Source organism: Entelurus aequoreus, linkage group LG14 (assembly GCF_033978785.1).
Source record: "Entelurus aequoreus isolate RoL-2023_Sb linkage group LG14, RoL_Eaeq_v1.1, whole genome shotgun sequence".
In the NCBI taxonomy this organism is placed as follows: Eukaryota; Metazoa; Chordata; class Actinopteri; order Syngnathiformes; family Syngnathidae; genus Entelurus; species Entelurus aequoreus.
In genome coordinates, this window is record NC_084744.1 from 59507216 (window position 1) to 59528512 (window position 21297).

At 37.9% G+C, this 21297-nt stretch overlaps 1 protein-coding gene across 1 annotated transcript in view; it reads left to right on the plus strand.

Moving 5' to 3' along the window:
* Nucleotides 1-21297, plus strand: part of LOC133664309 (tRNA selenocysteine 1-associated protein 1-like) — a 94167-nt gene that overhangs the window by 64492 nt on the left and 8378 nt on the right. Inside the window, exons 2-6 of the mRNA XM_062068816.1 lie at nucleotides 8466-8563; nucleotides 8676-8775; nucleotides 18333-18385; nucleotides 19686-19814; nucleotides 20177-20293. Coding sequence (XP_061924800.1) covers nucleotides 8466-8563; nucleotides 8676-8775; nucleotides 18333-18385; nucleotides 19686-19814; nucleotides 20177-20293 — 497 coding nt within the window. The remainder of the gene's footprint in view (nucleotides 1-8465; nucleotides 8564-8675; nucleotides 8776-18332; nucleotides 18386-19685; nucleotides 19815-20176; nucleotides 20294-21297) is intronic.

Sequence of the window (21297 nt, forward strand, 5' to 3'; positions counted from 1 at the left end):
ATACATGGATGAATACTTCTTGTTATGATTGATACAATACTTGTACATGTCTCTCACTGTGTTTAGTTGGACCAATACATGGATGAATACTTCTTGTTATGATTGATACAATACTTGTACATGTCTCTCACTGTGTTTAGTTGGACCAATACATGGATGAATACTTCTTGTTATGATTGATACAATACTTGTACATGTCTCTCACTGTGTTTAGTTGGAGCAATACATGGATGAATACTTCTTGTTATGATTGTACATGTCTCTCACTGTGTTTAGTTGGACCAATACATGGATGAATACTTCTTGTTATGATTGATACAATACTTGTACATGTCTCTCACTGTGTTTAGTTGGACCAATACATGGATGAATACTTCTTGTTATGATTGATACAATGTTTGTACATGTCTCTCACTGTGTTTAGTTGGAGCAATACATGGATGAATACTTCTTGTTATGATTGATACAATTCTTGTACATGTCTCTCACTGTGTTTAGTTGGACCAATACATGGATGAATACTTCTTGTTATGATTGATACAATACTTGTACATGTCTCTCACTGTGTTTAGTTGGACCAATACATGGATGAATACTTCTTGTTATGATTGATACAATACTTGTACATGTCTCTCACTGTGTTTAGTTGGAGCAATACATGGATGAATACTTCTTGTTATGATTGATACAATACTTGTACATGTCTCTCACTGTGTTTAGTTGGAGCAATACATGGATGAATACTTCTTGTTATGAATTGTACATGTCTCTCACTGTGTTTAGTTGGACCAATACATGGATGAATACTTCTTGTTATGATTGATACAATACTTGTACATGTCTCTCACTGTGTTTAGTTGGACCAATACATGGATGAATACTTCTTGTTATGATTGATACAATGTTTGTACATGTCTCTCACTGTGTTTAGTTGGACCAATACATGGATGAATACTTCTTGTTATGATTGATACAATGTTTGTACATGTCTCTCACTGTGTTTAGTTGGACCAATACATGGATGAATACTTCTTGTTATGATTGATACAATACTTGTACATGTCTCTCACTGTGTTTAGTTGGAGCAATACATGGATGAATACTTCTTGTTATGATTGATACAATACTTGTACATGTCTCTCACTGTGTTTAGTTGGACCAATACATGGATGAATACTTCTTGTTATGATTGATACAATGTTTGTACATGTCTCTCACTGTGTTTAGTTGGACCAATACATGGATGAATACTTCTTGTTATGATTGATACAATGTTTGTACATGTCTCTCACTGTGTTTAGTTGGACCAATACATGGATGAATACTTCTTGTTATGATTGATACAATACTTGTACATGTCTCTCACTGTGTTTAGTTGGAGCAATACATGGATGAATACTTCTTGTTATGATTGATACAATGTTTGTACATGTCTCTCACTGTGTTTAGTTGGAGCAATACATGGATGAATACTTCTTGTTATGATTGATACAATGTTTGTACATGTCTCTCACTGTGTTTAGTTGGAGCAATACATGGATGAATACTTCTTGTTATGATTGATACAATGTTTGTACATGTCTCTCACTGTGTTTAGTTGGACCAATACATGGATGAATACTTCTTGTTATGATTGATACAATGTTTGTACATGTCTCTCACTGTGTTTAGTTGGAGCAATACATGGATGAATACTTCTTGTTATGATTGATACAATGTTTGTACATGTCTCTCACTGTGTTTAGTTGGAGCAATACATGGATGAATACTTCTTGTTATGATTGATACAATACTTGTACATGTCTCTCACTGTGTTTAGTTGGACCAATACATGGATGAATACTTCTTGTTATGATTGATACAATGTTTGTACATGTCTCTCACTGTGTTTAGTTGGACCAATACATGGATGAATACTTCTTGTTATGATTGTACATGTCTCTCACTGTGTTTAGTTGGACCAATACATGGATGAATACTTCTTGTTATGATTGATACAATGTTTGTACATGTCTCTCACTGTGTTTAGTTGGACCAATACATGGATGAATACTTCTTGTTATGATTGATACAATGTTTGTACATGTCTCTCACTGTGTTTAGTTGGACCAATACATGGATGAATACTTCTTGTTATGATTGATACAATGTTTGTACATGTCTCTCACTGTGTTTAGTTGGACCAATACATGGATGAATACTTCTTGTTATGATTGATACAATACTTGTACATGTCTCTCACTGTGTTTAGTTGGAGCAATACATGGATGAATACTTCTTGTTATGATTGATACAATGTTTGTACATGTCTCTCACTGTGTTTAGTTGGACCAATACATGGATGAATACTTCTTGTTATGATTGATACAATGTTTGTACATGTCTCTCACTGTGTTTAGTTGGAGCAATACATGGATGAATACTTCTTGTTATGATTGATACAATACTTGTACATGTCTCTCACTGTGTTTAGTTGGAGCAATACATGGATGAATACTTCTTGTTATGATTGATACAATGTTTGTACATGTCTCTCACTGTGTTTAGTTGGACCAATACATGGATGAATACTTCTTGTTATGATTGATACAATGTTTGTACATGTCTCTCACTGTGTTTAGTTGGACCAATACATGGATGAATACTTCTTGTTATGATTGATACAATGTTTGTACATGTCTCTCACTGTGTTTAGTTGGAGCAATACATGGATGAATACTTCTTGTTATGATTGATACAATACTTGTACATGTCTCTCACTGTGTTTAGTTGGACCAATACATGGATGAATACTTCTTGTTATGATTGATACAATGTTTGTACATGTCTCTCACTGTGTTTAGTTGGACCAATACATGGATGAATACTTCTTGTTATGATTGATACAATGTTTGTACATGTCTCTCACTGTGTTTAGTTGGACCAATACATGGATGAATACTTCTTGTTATGATTGATACAATGTTTGTACATGTCTCTCACTGTGTTTAGTTGGACCAATACATGGATGAATACTTCTTGTTATGATTGATACAATACTTGTACATGTCTCTCACTGTGTTTAGTTGGACCAATACATGGATGAATACTTCTTGTTATGATTGATACAATGTTTGTACATGTCTCTCACTGTGTTTAGTTGGACCAATACATGGATGAATACTTCTTGTTATGATTGATACAATACTTGTACATGTCTCTCACTGTGTTTAGTTGGACCAATACATGGATGAATACTTCTTGTTATGATTGATACAATGTTTGTACATGTCTCTCACTGTGTTTAGTTGGACCAATACATGGATGAATACTTCTTGTTATGATTGATACAATGTTTGTACATGTCTCTCACTGTGTTTAGTTGGACCAATACATGGATGAATACTTCTTGTTATGATTGATACAATACTTGTACATGTCTCTCACTGTGTTTAGTTGGAGCAATACATGGATGAATACTTCTTGTTATGATTGATACAATACTTGTACATGTCTCTCACTGTGTTTAGTTGGACCAATACATGGATGAATACTTCTTGTTATGATTGATACAATGTTTGTACATGTCTCTCACTGTGTTTAGTTGGACCAATACATGGATGAATACTTCTTGTTATGATTGATACAATGTTTGTACATGTCTCTCACTGTGTTTAGTTGGACCAATACATGGATGAATACTTCTTGTTATGATTGATACAATACTTGTACATGTCTCTCACTGTGTTTAGTTGGACCAATACATGGATGAATACTTCTTGTTATGATTGATACAATGTTTGTACATGTCTCTCACTGTGTTTAGTTGGAGCAATACATGGATGAATACTTCTTGTTATGATTGATACAATGTTTGTACATGTCTCTCACTGTGTTTAGTTGGAGCAATACATGGATGAATACTTCTTGTTATGATTGATACAATGTTTGTACATGTCTCTCACTGTGTTTAGTTGGACCAATACATGGATGAATACTTCTTGTTATGATTGATACAATGTTTGTACATGTCTCTCACTGTGTTTAGTTGGACCAATACATGGATGAATACTTCTTGTTATGATTGATACAATGTTTGTACATGTCTCTCACTGTGTTTAGTTGGAGCAATACATGGATGAATACTTCTTGTTATGATTGATACAATGTTTGTACATGTCTCTCACTGTGTTTAGTTGGACCAATACATGGATGAATACTTCTTGTTATGATTGATACAATGTTTGTACATGTCTCTCACTGTGTTTAGTTGGACCAATACATGGATGAATACTTCTTGTTATGATTGATACAATGTTTGTACATGTCTCTCACTGTGTTTAGTTGGACCAATACATGGATGAATACTTCTTGTTATGATTGATACAATACTTGTACATGTCTCTCACTGTGTTTAGTTGGAGCAATACATGGATGAATACTTCTTGTTATGATTGATACAATGTTTGTACATGTCTCTCACTGTGTTTAGTTGGACCAATACATGGATGAATACTTCTTGTTATGATTGATACAATGTTTGTACATGTCTCTCACTGTGTTTAGTTGGACCAATACATGGATGAATACTTCTTGTTATGATTGATACAATACTTGTACATGTCTCTCACTGTGTTTAGTTGGAGCAATACATGGATGAATACTTCTTGTTATGATTGATACAATGTTTGTACATGTCTCTCACTGTGTTTAGTTGGACCAATACATGGATGAATACTTCTTGTTATGATTGATACAATGTTTGTACATGTCTCTCACTGTGTTTAGTTGGACCAATACATGGATGAATACTTCTTGTTATGATTGATACAATGTTTGTACATGTCTCTCACTGTGTTTAGTTGGAGCAATACATGGATGAATACTTCTTGTTATGATTGATACAATACTTGTACATGTCTCTCACTGTGTTTAGTTGGACCAATACATGGATGAATACTTCTTGTTATGATTGATACAATGTTTGTACATGTCTCTCACTGTGTTTAGTTGGACCAATACATGGATGAATACTTCTTGTTATGATTGATACAATGTTTGTACATGTCTCTCACTGTGTTTAGTTGGACCAATACATGGATGAATACTTCTTGTTATGATTGATACAATGTTTGTACATGTCTCTCACTGTGTTTAGTTGGACCAATACATGGATGAATACTTCTTGTTATGATTGATACAATACTTGTACATGTCTCTCACTGTGTTTAGTTGGACCAATACATGGATGAATACTTCTTGTTATGATTGATACAATGTTTGTACATGTCTCTCACTGTGTTTAGTTGGACCAATACATGGATGAATACTTCTTGTTATGATTGATACAATACTTGTACATGTCTCTCACTGTGTTTAGTTGGACCAATACATGGATGAATACTTCTTGTTATGATTGATACAATGTTTGTACATGTCTCTCACTGTGTTTAGTTGGACCAATACATGGATGAATACTTCTTGTTATGATTGATACAATGTTTGTACATGTCTCTCACTGTGTTTAGTTGGACCAATACATGGATGAATACTTCTTGTTATGATTGATACAATGTTTGTACATGTCTCTCACTGTGTTTAGTTGGACCAATACATGGATGAATACTTCTTGTTATGATTGATACAATGTTTGTACATGTCTCTCACTGTGTTTAGTTGGACCAATACATGGATGAATACTTCTTGTTATGATTGATACAATACTTGTACATGTCTCTCACTGTGTTTAGTTGGACCAATACATGGATGAATACTTCTTGTTATGATTGATACAATGTTTGTACATGTCTCTCACTGTGTTTAGTTGGACCAATACATGGATGAATACTTCTTGTTATGATTGATACAATACTTGTACATGTCTCTCACTGTGTTTAGTTGGACCAATACATGGATGAATACTTCTTGTTATGATTGATACAATGTTTGTACATGTCTCTCACTGTGTTTAGTTGGACCAATACATGGATGAATACTTCTTGTTATGATTGATACAATGTTTGTACATGTCTCTCACTGTGTTTAGTTGGACCAATACATGGATGAATACTTCTTGTTATGATTGATACAATGTTTGTACATGTCTCTCACTGTGTTTAGTTGGACCAATACATGGATGAATACTTCTTGTTATGATTGATACAATGTTTGTACATGTCTCTCACTGTGTTTAGTTGGAGCAATACATGGATGAATACTTCTTGTTATGATTGATACAATGTTTGTACATGTCTCTCACTGTGTTTAGTTGGACCAATACATGGATGAATACTTCTTGTTATGATTGATACAATGTTTGTACATGTCTCTCACTGTGTTTAGTTGGACCAATACATGGATGAATACTTCTTGTTATGATTGATACAATGTTTGTACATGTCTCTCACTGTGTTTAGTTGGACCAATACATGGATGAATACTTCTTGTTATGATTGATACAATGTTTGTACATGTCTCTCACTGTGTTTAGTTGGACCAATACATGGATGAATACTTCTTGTTATGATTGATACAATACTTGTACATGTCTCTCACTGTGTTTAGTTGGAGCAATACATGGATGAATACTTCTTGTTATGATTGATACAATGTTTGTACATGTCTCTCACTGTGTTTAGTTGGAGCAATACATGGATGAATACTTCTTGTTATGATTGATACAATACTTGTACATGTCTCTCACTGTGTTTAGTTGGAGCAATACATGGATGAATACTTCTTGTTATGATTGATACAATACTTGTACATGTCTCTCACTGTGTTTAGTTGGACCAATACATGGATGAATACTTCTTGTTATGATTGATACAATGTTTGTACATGTCTCTCACTGTGTTTAGTTGGACCAATACATGGATGAATACTTCTTGTTATGATTGATACAATGTTTGTACATGTCTCTCACTGTGTTTAGTTGGACCAATACATGGATGAATACTTCTTGTTATGATTGATACAATACTTGTACATGTCTCTCACTGTGTTTAGTTGGAGCAATACATGGATGAATACTTCTTGTTATGATTGATACAATGTTTGTACATGTCTCTCACTGTGTTTAGTTGGACCAATACATGGATGAATACTTCTTGTTATGATTGATACAATACTTGTACATGTCTCTCACTGTGTTTAGTTTGACCAATACATGGATGAATACTTCTTGTTATGATTGATACAATACTTGTACATGTCTCTCACTGTTTAGTTGGAGCAATACATGGATGAATACTTCTTGTTATGATTGATACAATGTTTGTACATGTCTCTCACTGTGTTTAGTTGGAGCAATACATGGATGAATACTTCTTGTTATGATTTATACAATGTTTGTACATGTCTCTCACTGTGTTTAGTTGGACCAATACATGGATGAATACTTCTTGTTATGATTGATACAATGTTTGTACATGTCTCTCACTGTGTTTAGTTGGACCAATACATGGATGAATACTTCTTGTTATGATTGATACAATACTTGTACATGTCTCTCACTGTGTTTAGTTGGACCAATACATGGATGAATACTTCTTGTTATGATTGATACAATGTTTGTACATGTCTCTCACTGTGTTTAGTTGGACCAATACATGGATGAATACTTCTTGTTATGATTGATACAATACTTGTACATGTCTCTCACTGTGTTTAGTTGGACCAATACATGGATGAATACTTCTTGTTATGATTGATACAATGTTTGTACATGTCTCTCACTGTGTTTAGTTGGACCAATACATGGATGAATACTTCTTGTTATGATTGATACAATACTTGTACATGTCTCTCACTGTGTTTAGTTGGAGCAATACATGGATGAATACTTCTTGTTATGATTTATACAATGTTTGTACATGTCTCTCACTGTGTTTAGTTGGACCAATACATGGATGAATACTTCTTGTTATGATTGATACAATGTTTGTACATGTCTCTCACTGTGTTTAGTTGGACCAATACATGGATGAATACTTCTTGTTATGATTGATACAATACTTGTACATGTCTCTCACTGTGTTTAGTTGGACCAATACATGGATGAATACTTCTTGTTATGATTGATACAATGTTTGTACATGTCTCTCACTGTGTTTAGTTGGACCAATACATGGATGAATACTTCTTGTTATGATTGATACAATACTTGTACATGTCTCTCACTGTGTTTAGTTGGACCAATACATGGATGAATACTTCTTGTTATGATTGATACAATGTTTGTACATGTCTCTCACTGTGTTTAGTTGGACCAATACATGGATGAATACTTCTTGTTATGATTGATACAATGTTTGTACATGTCTCTCACTGTGTTTAGTTGGACCAATACATGGATGAATACTTCTTGTTATGATTGATACAATGTTTGTACATGTCTCTCACTGTGTTTAGTTGGAGCAATACATGGATGAATACTTCTTGTTATGATTGATACAATGTTTGTACATGTCTCTCACTGTGTTTAGTTGGAGCAATACATGGATGAAAACTTCGTCAGGCAGGCCTTCCTTGCTATGGGAGAGTCGCCGTCTGGAGTCAGAATAATCGCTCACAAGATAACGGGGTAGGATTCCTTGCTTCGCCCCTTGTGTTGTCAATCTGTGTGGAAGTGTAAACATTGACTGTGCATGAAGTATTTGCTGTTCTACGTTTTGTTCAACTGTCACGTTTTTCAGCGGTTCTGCCGGATACTGCTTTGTGGAGCTGGCAGATGAAGCAAGTGTTGATAGCTGCATCCAAAAACTCAATGGAAAAGTCATTCCTGGATCAAACCCGGTCAGTCATTGTTTACTTCTGACTTGTTAATACAATCTTGAATAGAATATTGATTTCATGTCCAATAAGTGTATCTGACCTTCCTTAGGTTTATTCAACCTAATCATTCATTTCCAGAGAGCTAAGGACCGAGGGGTTGGACTTCTCCCTTCACTATTACTCTTTTTGTGTCAACGCTCCAGATCATGAACACATAGTATTGTCTTATTCTTATTCCACAGTATTGCCTTATTCTTATTCCACAGTATTGTCTTATGCTTATTCCACAGTATTGTCTTATTTTTATTCCACAGTATTGTCTTATGCTTATTCCACAGTATTGTCTTATTCTTATTACACAGTATTGTCTTATTCTTATTCCACAGTATGGTCTTATTCTTATTCCACAGTATTGTCTTATTCTTATTCCACAGTATTGTCTTCTTCTTATTCCACTTTCAAAATGTTCGTTTCATTCGTGACAGGCGTTCTCCAAAATAATCCCACATTTATTGGAATTCCACATTTTCCAGGACATTTTTTTACGTTCCAAATGATTGAGCAATTTTTTAAACTTTCACATTTCCACAACATTCGCATGTTCCTTGCTAATATTAGTCAATTGCTAGCATACCAATGTTAGCATGTTCGCAAGATAGTATGCTAGCTTTTTTAAGCTATTGTTTCAGGTGTTACACTCAGAGTCAGATATTTTGGTATTAGATGCATACTTATTGGTAGCATGTTAACATTAGCATGAAATATTTACCTCAGCCATATAATTTGGTACTTGACAGTATGTCATATTTTCTGTTACATTATGCTACATGGCCAGCATGCTAACTGTTAGCCTTTCAGTTCAGATCCGGCTTCAGAATTCACACGCAATTTCTACTGAAAATGCAATTTCTAGTTTTCTAAACTGTTTGTATTGATGACAAGCAGCGTGTTCTGCAGTGGATGTTTGACTTTTGTATTGATGACCAGCAGCGTGTTCTGCAGTGGATGTTTGACTTTTGTATTGATGAGCAGCAGCGTGTTCTGCAGTGGATGTTTGACTTTTGTATTGATGACCAGCAGCGTGTTCTGCAGTGGATGTTTGACTTTTGTATTGATGACCAGCAGCGTGTTCTGCAGTGGATGTTTGACTTTTGTATTGATGACCAGCAGCGTGTTCTGCAGTGGATGTTTGACTTTTGTATTGATGACAAGCAGCGTGTTCTGCAGTGGATGTTTGACTTTTGTATTGATGACAAGCAGCGTGTTCTGCAGTGGATGTTTGACTTTTGTATTGATGACAAGCAGCGTGTTCTGCAGTGGATGTTTGACTTTTGTATTGATGACAAGCAGCGTGTTCTGCAGTGGATGTTTGACTTTTGTATTGATGACCAGCAGCGTGTTCTGCAGTGGATGTTTGACTTTTGTATTGATGACAAGCAGCGTGTTCTGCAGTGGATGTTTGACTTTTGTATTGATGACCAGCAGCGTGTTCTGCAGTGGATGTTTGACTTTTGTATTGATGACAAGCAGCGTGTTCTGCAGTGGATGTTTGACTTTTGTATTGATGACAAGCAGCGTGTTCTGCAGTGGATGTTTGACTTTTGTATTGATGACAAGCAGCGTGTTCTGCAGTGGATGTTTGACTTTTGTATTGATGACCAGCAGCGTGTTCTGCAGTGGATGTTTGACTTTTGTATTGATGACCAGCAGCGTGTTCTGCAGTGGATGTTTGACTTTTGTATTGATGACCAGCAGCGTGTTCTGCAGTGGATGTTTGACTTTTGTATTGATGACCAGCAGCGTGTTCTGCAGTGGATGTTTGACTTTTGTATTGATGACCAGCAGCGTGTTCTGCAGTGGATGTTTGACTTTTGTATTGATGACCAGCAGCGTGTTCTGCAGTGGATGTTTGACTTTTGTATTGATGACCAGCAGCGTGTTCTGCAGTGGATGTTTGACTTTTGTATTGATGACCAGCAGCGTGTTCTGCAGTGGATGTTTGACTTTTGTATTGATGACAAGCAGCGTGTTCTGCAGTGGATGTTTGACTTTTGTATTGATGACAAGCAGCGTGTTCTGCAGTGGATGTTTGACTTTTGTATTGATGACAAGCAGCGTGTTCTGCAGTGGATGTTTGACTTTTGTATTGATGACAAGCAGCGTGTTCTGCAGTGGATGTTTGACTTTTGTATTGATGACCAGCAGCGTGTTCTGCAGTGGATGTTTGACTTTTGTATTGATGACCAGCAGCGTGTTCTGCAGTGGATGTTTGACTTTTGTATTGATGACCAGCAGCGTGTTCTGCAGTGGATGTTTGACTTTTGTATTGATGACAAGCAGCGTGTTCTGCAGTGGATGTTTGACTTTTGTATTGATGACAAGCAGCGTGTTCTGCAGTGGATGTTTGACTTTTGTATTGATGAGCAGCAGCGTGTTCTGCAGTGGATGTTTGACTTTTGTATTGATGACAAGCAGCGTGTTCTGCAGTGGATGTTTGACTTTTGTATTGATGACCAGCAGCGTGTTCTGCAGTGGATGTTTGACTTTTGTATTGATGACCAGCAGCGTGTTCTGCAGTGGATGTTTGACTTTTGTATTGATGACCAGCAGCGTGTTCTGCAGTGGATGTTTGACTTTTGTATTGATGACAAGCAGCGTGTTCTGCAGTGGATGTTTGACTTTTGTATTGATGACCAGCAGCGTGTTCTGCAGTGGATGTTTGACTTTTGTATTGATGACCAGCAGCGTGCTCTGCAGTGGATGTTTGACTTTTGTATTGATGACCAGCAGCGTGTTCTGCAGTGGATGTTTGACTTTTGTATTGATGACCAGCAGCGTGTTCTGCAGTGGATGTTTGACTTTTGTATTGATGACCAGCAGCGTGTTCTGCAGTGGATGTTTGACTTTTGTATTGATGACCAGCAGCGTGTTCTGCAGTGGATGTTTGACTTTTGTATTGATGACCAGCAGCGTGTTCTGCAGTGGATGTTTGACTTTTGTATTGATGACCAGCAGCGTGTTCTGCAGTGGATGTTTGACTTTTGTATTGATGACCAGCAGCGTGTTCTGCAGTGGATGTTTGACTTTTGTATTGATGACCAGCAGCGTGTTCTGCAGTGGATGTTTGACTTTTGTATTGATGACAAGCAGCGTGTTCTGCAGTGGATGTTTGACTTTTGTATTGATGACAAGCAGCGTGTTCTGCAGTGGATGTTTGACTTTTGTATTGATGACAAGCAGCGTGTTCTGCAGTGGATGTTTGACTTTTGTATTGATGACAAGCAGCGTGTTCTGCAGTGGATGTTTGACTTTTGTATTGATGACCAGCAGCGTGTTCTGCAGTGGATGTTTGACTTTTGTATTGATGACAAGCAGCGTGTTCTGCAGTGGATGTTTGACTTTTGTATTGATGACCAGCAGCGTGTTCTGCAGTGGATGTTTGACTTTTGTATTGATGACAAGCAGCGTGTTCTGCAGTGGATGTTTGACTTTTGTATTGATGACAAGCAGCGTGTTCTGCAGTGGATGTTTGACTTTTGTATTGATGACAAGCAGCGTGTTCTGCAGTGGATGTTTGACTTTTGTATTGATGACCAGCAGCGTGTTCTGCAGTGGATGTTTGACTTTTGTATTGATGACCAGCAGCGTGTTCTGCAGTGGATGTTTGACTTTTGTATTGATGACCAGCAGCGTGTTCTGCAGTGGATGTTTGACTTTTGTATTGATGACCAGCAGCGTGTTCTGCAGTGGATGTTTGACTTTTGTATTGATGACCAGCAGCGTGTTCTGCAGTGGATGTTTGACTTTTGTATTGATGACAAGCAGCGTGTTCTGCAGTGGATGTTTGACTTTTGTATTGATGACCAGCAGCGTGTTCTGCAGTGGATGTTTGACTTTTGTATTGATGACAAGCAGCGTGTTCTGCAGTGGATGTTTGACTTTTGTATTGATGACAAGCAGCGTGTTCTGCAGTGGATGTTTGACTTTTGTATTGATGACAAGCAGCGTGTTCTGCAGTGGATGTTTGACTTTTGTATTGATGACAAGCAGCGTGTTCTGCAGTGGATGTTTGACTTTTGTATTGATGACAAGCAGCGTGTTCTGCAGTGGATGTTTGACTTTTGTATTGATGACAAGCAGCGTGTTCTGCAGTGGATGTTTGACTTTTGTATTGATGACCAGCAGCGTGTTCTGCAGTGGATGTTTGACTTTTGTATTGATGACAAGCAGCGTGTTCTGCAGTGGATGTTTGACTTTTGTATTGATGACCAGCAGCGTGTTCTGCAGTGGATGTTTGACTTTTGTATTGATGACCAGCAGCGTGTTCTGCAGTGGATGTTTGACTTTTGTATTGATGACCAGCAGCGTGTTCTGCAGTGGATGTTTGACTTTTGTATTGATGACAAGCAGCGTGTTCTGCAGTGGATGTTTGACTTTTGTATTGATGACAAGCAGCGTGTTCTGCAGTGGATGTTTGACTTTTGTATTGATGACAAGCAGCGTGTTCTGCAGTGGATGTTTGACTTTTGTATTGATGACCAGCAGCGTGTTCTGCAGTGGATGTTTGACTTTTGTATTGATGACCAGCAGCGTGTTCTGCAGTGGATGTTTGACTTTTGTATTGATGACCAGCAGCGTGTTCTGCAGTGGATGTTTGACTTTTGTATTGATGACAAGCAGCGTGTTCTGCAGTGGATGTTTGACTTTTGTATTGATGACAAGCAGCGTGTTCTGCAGTGGATGTTTGACTTTTGTATTGATGAGCAGCAGCGTGTTCTGCAGTGGATGTTTGACTTTTGTATTGATGACAAGCAGCGTGTTCTGCAGTGGATGTTTGACTTTTGTATTGATGACCAGCAGCGTGTTCTGCAGTGGATGTTTGACTTTTGTATTGATGACCAGCAGCGTGTTCTGCAGTGGATGTTTGACTTTTGTATTGATGACCAGCAGCGTGTTCTGCAGTGGATGTTTGACTTTTGTATTGATGACAAGCAGCGTGTTCTGCAGTGGATGTTTGACTTTTGTATTGATGACCAGCAGCGTGTTCTGCAGTGGATGTTTGACTTTTGTATTGATGACCAGCAGCGTGCTCTGCAGTGGATGTTTGACTTTTGTATTGATGACCAGCAGCGTGTTCTGCAGTGGATGTTTGACTTTTGTATTGATGACAAGCAGCGTGTTCTGCAGTGGATGTTTGACTTTTGTATTGATGACCAGCAGCGTGTTCTGCAGTGGATGTTTGACTTTTGTATTGATGACCAGCAGCGTGCTCTGCAGTGGATGTTTGACTTTTGTATTGATGACCAGCAGCGTGTTCTGCAGTGGATGTTTGACTTTTGTATTGATGACAAGCAGCATGTTCTGCAGTGGATGTTTGACTTTTGTATTGATGACCAGCAGCGTGTTCTGCAGTGGATGTTTGACTTTTGTATTGATGACAAGCAGCGTGTTCTGCAGTGGATGTTTGACTTTTGTATTGATGACCAGCAGCGTGTTCTGCAGTGGATGTTTGACTTTTGTATTGATGACAAGCAGCGTGTTCTGCAGTGGATGTTTGACTTTTGTATTGATGACAAGCAGCGTGTTCTGCAGTGGATGTTTGACTTTTGTATTGATGACAAGCAGCGTGTTCTGCAGTGGATGTTTGACTTTTGTATTGATGACCAGCAGCGTGTTCTGCAGTGGATGTTTGACTTTTGTATTGATGACCAGCAGCGTGTTCTGCAGTGGATGTTTGACTTTTGTATTGATGACAAGCAGCGTGTTCTGCAGTGGATGTTTGACTTTTGTATTGATGACAAGCAGCGTGTTCTGCAGTGGATGTTTGACTTTTGTATTGATGACAAGCAGCGTGTTCTGCAGTGGATGTTTGACTTTTGTATTGATGACCAGCAGCGTGTTCTGCAGTGGATGTTTGACTTTTGTATTGATGACCAGCAGCGTGTTCTGCAGTGGATGTTTGACTTTTGTATTGATGACAAGCAGCGTGTTCTGCAGTGGATGTTTGACTTTTGTATTGATGACCAGCAGCGTGTTCTGCAGTGGATGTTTGACTTTTGTATTGATGACAAGCAGCATGTTCTGCAGTGGATGTTTGACTTTTGTATTGATGACCAGCAGCGTGTTCTGCAGTGGATGTTTGACTTTTGTATTGATGACCAGCAGCGTGTTCTGCAGTGGATGTTTGACTTTTGTATTGATGACAAGCAGCGTGTTCTGCAGTGGATGTTTGACTTTTGTATTGATATTTACCCTTTATTCTTACATCCCTAGCAAAAGGTAATAAAACACCAATTAAGCATCAGTGTCTCTTGCTGTGTTAGCGGCCTTGAGTAGACTAAAGGGCACTAAGTTTAGTATCAGCATAGGATTGATTTTACAATGATTACATCCTTATTTTTATTCTGACTAAATATTTATTTTTCGTTTTTGTCAATGTTTACAAACTCAGGAAATAAGTCACTGGCTTTGAGGGCAGAGAGCAAAGGATTGAAATTATAGTAGTTTGGACTTAGTAGTTATTGTGGACTGTTGACTTGGTTGTGCTTAAACAGCTGTATGTATGTGCTTAAACAGCTGTATGTAATACATGTTGTGCTTAAACAGCTGTATGTAATGCATGTTGTGCTTAAACAGCTGTATGTAATGCATGTTGTGCTTAAACAGCTGTATGTAATGCATGTTGTGCTTAAACAGCTGTATGTAATACATGTTGTGCTTAAACAGCTGTATGTAATGCATGTTGTGCTTAAACAGCTGTATGTAATACATGTTGTGCTTAAACAGCTGTATGTAATACATGTTGTGCTTAAACAGCTGTATGTAATACATGTTGTGCTTAAACAGCTGTATGTAATGCATGTTGTGCTTAAACAGCTGTATGTAATACATGTTGTGCTTAAACAGCTGTATGTAATACATGTTGTGCTTAAACAGCTGTATGTAATACATGTTGTGCTTAAACAGCTGTATGTAATACATGTTGTGCTTAAACAGCTGTATGTAATGCATGTTGTGCTTAAACAGCTGTATGTAATACATGTTGTGCTTAAACAGCTGTATGTAATACATGTTGTGCTTAAACAGCTGTATGTAATGCATGTTGTGCTTAAACAGCTGTATGTAATACATGTTGTGCTTAAACAGCTGTATGTAATACATGTTGTGCTTAAACAGCTGTATGTAATACATGTTGTGCTTAAACAGCTGTATGTAATACATGTTGTGCTTAAACAGCTGTATGTAATACATGTTGTGCTTAAACAGCTGTATGTAATGCATGTTGTGCTTAAACAGCTGTATGTATGTGCTTAAACAGCTGTATGTAATACATGTTGTGCTTAAACAGCTGTATGTAATGCATGTTGTACTTAAACAGCTGTATGTATGTGCTTAAACAGCTGTATGTAATGCATGTTGTGCTTAAACAGCTGTATGTAATGCATGTTGTGCTTAAACAGCTGTATGTAATGCATGTTGTGCTTAAACAGCTGTATGTAATACATGTTGTGCTTAAACAGCTGTATGTAATACATGTTGTGCTTAAACAGCTGTATGTAATACATGTTGTGCTTAAACAGCTGTATGTATGTGCTTAAACAGCTGTATGTAATACATGTTGTGCTTAAACAGCTGTATGTAATACATGTTGTGCTTAAACAGCTGTATGTAATACATGTTGTGCTTAAACAGCTGTATGTAATACATGTTGTGCTTAAACAGCTGTATGTAATACATGTTGTGCTTAAACAGCTGTATGTAATACATGTTGTGCTTAAACAGCTGTATGTAATGCATGTTGTGCTTAAACAGCTGTATGTATGTGCTTAAACAGCTGTATGTAATACATGTTGTGCTTAAACAGCTGTATGTAATGCATGTTGTGCTTAAACAGCTGTATGTAATACATGTTGTGCTTAAACAGCTGTATGTAATACATGTTGTGCTTAAACAGCTGTATGTAATACATGTTGTGCTTAAACAGCTGTATGTATGTGCTTAAACAGCTGTATGTAATACATGTTGTGCTTAAACAGCTGTATGTAATACATGTTGTGCTTAAACAGCTGTATGTAATACATGTTGTGCTTAAACAGCTGTATGTAATGCATGTTGTGCTTAAACAGCTGTATGTAATACATGTTGTGCTTAAACAGCTGTATGTAAAACATGTTGTGCTTAAACAGCTGTATGTAATACATGTTGTGCTTAAACAGCTGTATGTATGTGCTTAAACAGCTGTATGTAATACATGTTGTGCTTAAACAGCTGTATGTAATGCATGTTGTGCTTAAACAGCTGTATGTAATACATGTTGTGCTTAAACAGCTGTATGTAATACATGTTGTGCTTAAACAGCTGTATGTAATACAAGAGAATAAGAAGTTAGATGATCAATAATACATTTAAAAATGACAGTTCGGAATCAGCATCATTCAAATATTTGTGGGAATCCCCCTATTATGATGCTAATGATTGCAGGTGTACTATTATGATGCTAATGATTGCAGGTGTACTATTATGATGCTAATGATTGCAGGTGTACTATTATGATGCTAATGATTGCAGGTGTACTATTATGATGCTAATGATTGCAGGTGTACTATTATGATGCTAATGATTGCAGGTGTACTATTATGATGCTAATGATTGCAGGTGTACTATTATGATGCTAATGATTGCAGGTGTACTATTATGATGCTAATGATTGCAGGTGTACTATTATGATGCTAATGATTGCAGGTGTACTGTTATGATGCTAATGATTGCAGGTGTACTATTATGATGCTAATGATTGCAGGTGTACTATTATGATGCTAATGATTGCAGGTGTACTATTATGATGCTAATGATTGCAGGTGTACTATTATGATGCTAATGATTGCAGGTGTACTATTATGATGCTAATGATTGCAGGTGTACTATTATGATGCTAATGATTGCAGGTGTACTGTTATGATGCTAATGATTGCAGGTGTACTATTATGATGCTAATGATTGCAGGTGTACTATTATGATGCTAATGATTGCAGGTGTACTATTATGATGCTAATGATTGCAGGTGTACTATTATGATGCTAATGATTGCAGGTGTACTATTATGATGCTAATGATTGCAGGTGTACTGTTATGATGCTAATGATTGCAGGTGTACTATTATGATGCTAATGATTGCATGTGTACTATTATGATGCTAATGATTGCAGGTGTACTATTATGATGCTAATGATTGCAGGTGTACTATTATGATGCTAATGATTGCAGGTGTGCTGTTACAATTACAGGTGGCATATTTGAACATGTAATAAATATATAGTTTTACAAATGTGGCCCGGGAGTGAAATGTAATGGCACTTGGTGGTACTGTGGAGGGCCTGTGTCTGTTGTACTTTGTTTGGAGAGTGTAATTGAGGAGGTATGTAAAGCCACATAAGCATAATAACGTCTCTCATGGTTCCAGCAATATCAGAGTTCTACTACATGCCTGTGCTGTGTGTGTGTGTGTGTGTGTGTGTGTGTGTGTGTGTGTGTGTGTGTGTGTGTGTGTGTGCTTAACTGCTGTCTCTTCTCTTTCACAGCCTAGGAATTTTAAACTCAATTTTGCCTCCCATAACAAGCGCTCAGACGCAGGGTAAGTTCAACTTATGAGTCAAGTGCCAATAATCAACTACTTACAGATATAGCTGACACTTGCAGTCCAAAATGCACATACAGTACACTCCTCACCATGTTGAATGACTTCATATATTATTTCAACGCTTCTTCTTCCATCAAGTAATGTACAATGAAGTCATGATAACACAATGTACAGTGTGAAGTCATGATAACACAATGTACAGTGTGAAGTCATGATAACACGATGTACAGTGTGAAGTCATGATAACACAATGTACAGTGTGAAGTCATGATAACACAATGTACAGTGTGAAGTCATGATAACACAATGTACAGTGTGAAGTCATGATAACACAATGTACAGTGTGAAGTCATGATAACACAATGTACAGTGGGGACAATGAAGTCATGACAACACAATGTACAGTGTAAAGTCATGATAACACAATGTACAGTGTGAAGTCATGACAACACAATGTACAGTGTAAAGTCATGATAACACAATGTACAGTGGGGACAATGAAGTCATGACAACACAATGTACAGTGTAAAGTCATGATAACACAATGTACAGTGGGGAGAATACACTGATTTTGTAAGTTCATCCTCTCACCTCAGTGCTCCTCAATTATTTTCTGTTAGAAGAAAACATTTGCCCCCCCAACTCTCCGCCGGGTCTATAAATAGTATCATGTGTCTATACAATTGTTATAAGCACACCTCTGCATAACACTGTATCCCTATTAACATTGTTTTTAGTCTGTAACAGAAAATATTTCAGATGCCTAAAGTGTAAAAAAGTAAATCACTCGTTATTAAAGCTGTAAACATTTGATAGTGACAAATAAAATGAAGTAAAGTCAATAAATAATGAGGCGCCACAGCAAAATATTCCAAAAGGCAAGACTAAAAGCACCGGCTGATATAGTGATTGCAAACAACACAATACTTCACACAAAAGTCATCATTTCTCCCCATTTGTTGCTCCAAAGCTAATGAGGGTTTTGGCAAAATGAGGTTTTTTTGGTGAGTGTGTATTTAGTGACGTACATTCAGCCAGCGTGAGTGTGTCACTAAACAATGTATTTAGTGACGTACATTCAGCCAGCGTGAGTGTGTCACTAAACAATGTATTTAGTGACGTACATTCAGCCAGCGTGAGTGTGTCACTAAACAATGTATTTAGTGACGTACATTCAGCCAGCGTGAGTGTGTCACTAAACAATGTATTTAGTGACGTACATTCAGCCAGCGTGAGTGTGTCACTAAGTCAAGTGTGTCACTAAGTCCTATTAATTGCCCTCCTCTTCTCTCAGGCTTGAGTTCTCAGTGTTTGTGGGTGACTTACCCTCTGACGCAAATGACTACCAGCTCCACCAAATCTTTAAGAAGTATTCCTCCTGCAAGGGAGCCAAAGTGGTCACTGACCAGTATGGCTACTCCAGGTAACATACTGTATATATCAAGGCTAGCAAAGTGTGATCAACAATAATGTTTCTTTATATCATGTGTTGTAGATCAAAAGGACATTGACAATTTTCTACATTTACATTCGCTAGAAGCCTGAAGAAATGTTTTCTTGTTTTCCGCTAAAACTATTGTTTTTCCCATATAGGCTAAGCCAGAGCAAGTCACAATTCAAGTGATGCTACCTGATGTTTAAAGTAAAAGCACAAGTTTCAGTTCTACCATAATAATACCCATCTATATATATATATATTTATTTCTCACTATAAGTTGCTATCAAATGCCTAGTAAGGATTATGCTGTGGTACGGCCAGGCAGTCTGACATTTCTTTGTCTGCAGAGGTTACGGCTTTGTCAATTTTGGTGAGGAAAGTGAGCAGAAGAAGGCAATCGAGGAGTGCCAGGGCACAGTTCTTGGGGGGAAGGCACTCACTCTCAGCGTTGCTTTGGCAAAAAGGTAAGATTATATGTGGGCTTTTTCATTCATGCTGTTTCTGTATACTTAGCACATTTGATTTGAAATGAACAACTCTTTTGTCAAGTTTGTCTGTGACCCCAGAGATTGGACTGGTGGTGTGCGTAAGAGCACATAGTGACCCCAGAGATTGGACTGGTGGTGTGCGTAAGAGCACATGGTGACCCCAGAGATTGGACTGGTGGTGTGCGTAAGAGCACATAGTGACCCCAGAGATTGGACTGGTGGTGTGCGTAAGAGCACATAGTGACCCCAGAGATTGGACTGGTGGTGTGCGTAAGAGCACATAGTGACCCCAGAGATTGGACTGGTGGTGTGCGTAAGAGCACATAGTGAGCCCAGAGATTGGACTGGTGGTGTGCGTAAGAGCACATAGTGACCCCAGAGATTGGACTGGTGGTGTGCGTAAGAGCACATAGTGACCCCAGAGATTGGACTGGTGGTGTGCGTAAGAGCACATGGTGACCCCAGAGATTGGACTGGTGGTGTGCGTAAGAGCACATAGTGACCCCAGAGATTGGACTGGTGGTGTGCGTAAGAGCACATAGTGACCCCAGAGATTGGACTGGTGGTGTGCGTAAGAGCACATAGTGACCCCAGAGATTGGACTGGTGGTGTGCGTAAGAGCACATAGTGACCCCAGAGATTGGACTGGTGGTGTGCGTAAGAGCACATGGTGACCCCAGAGATTGGACTGGTGGTGTGCGTAAGAGCACATAGTGACCCCAGAGATTGGACTGGTGGTGTGCGTAAGAGCACATAGTGACCCCAGAGATTGGACTGGTGGTGTGCGTAAGAGCACATAGTGACCCCAGAGATTGGACTGGTGGTGTGCGTAAGAGCACATAGTGACCCCAGAGATTGGACTGGTGGTGTGCGTAAGAGCACATGGTGACCCCAGAGATTGGACTGGTGGTGTGCGTAAGAGCACATAGTGACCCCAGAGATTGGACTGGTGGTGTGCGTAAGAGCACATAGTGACCCCA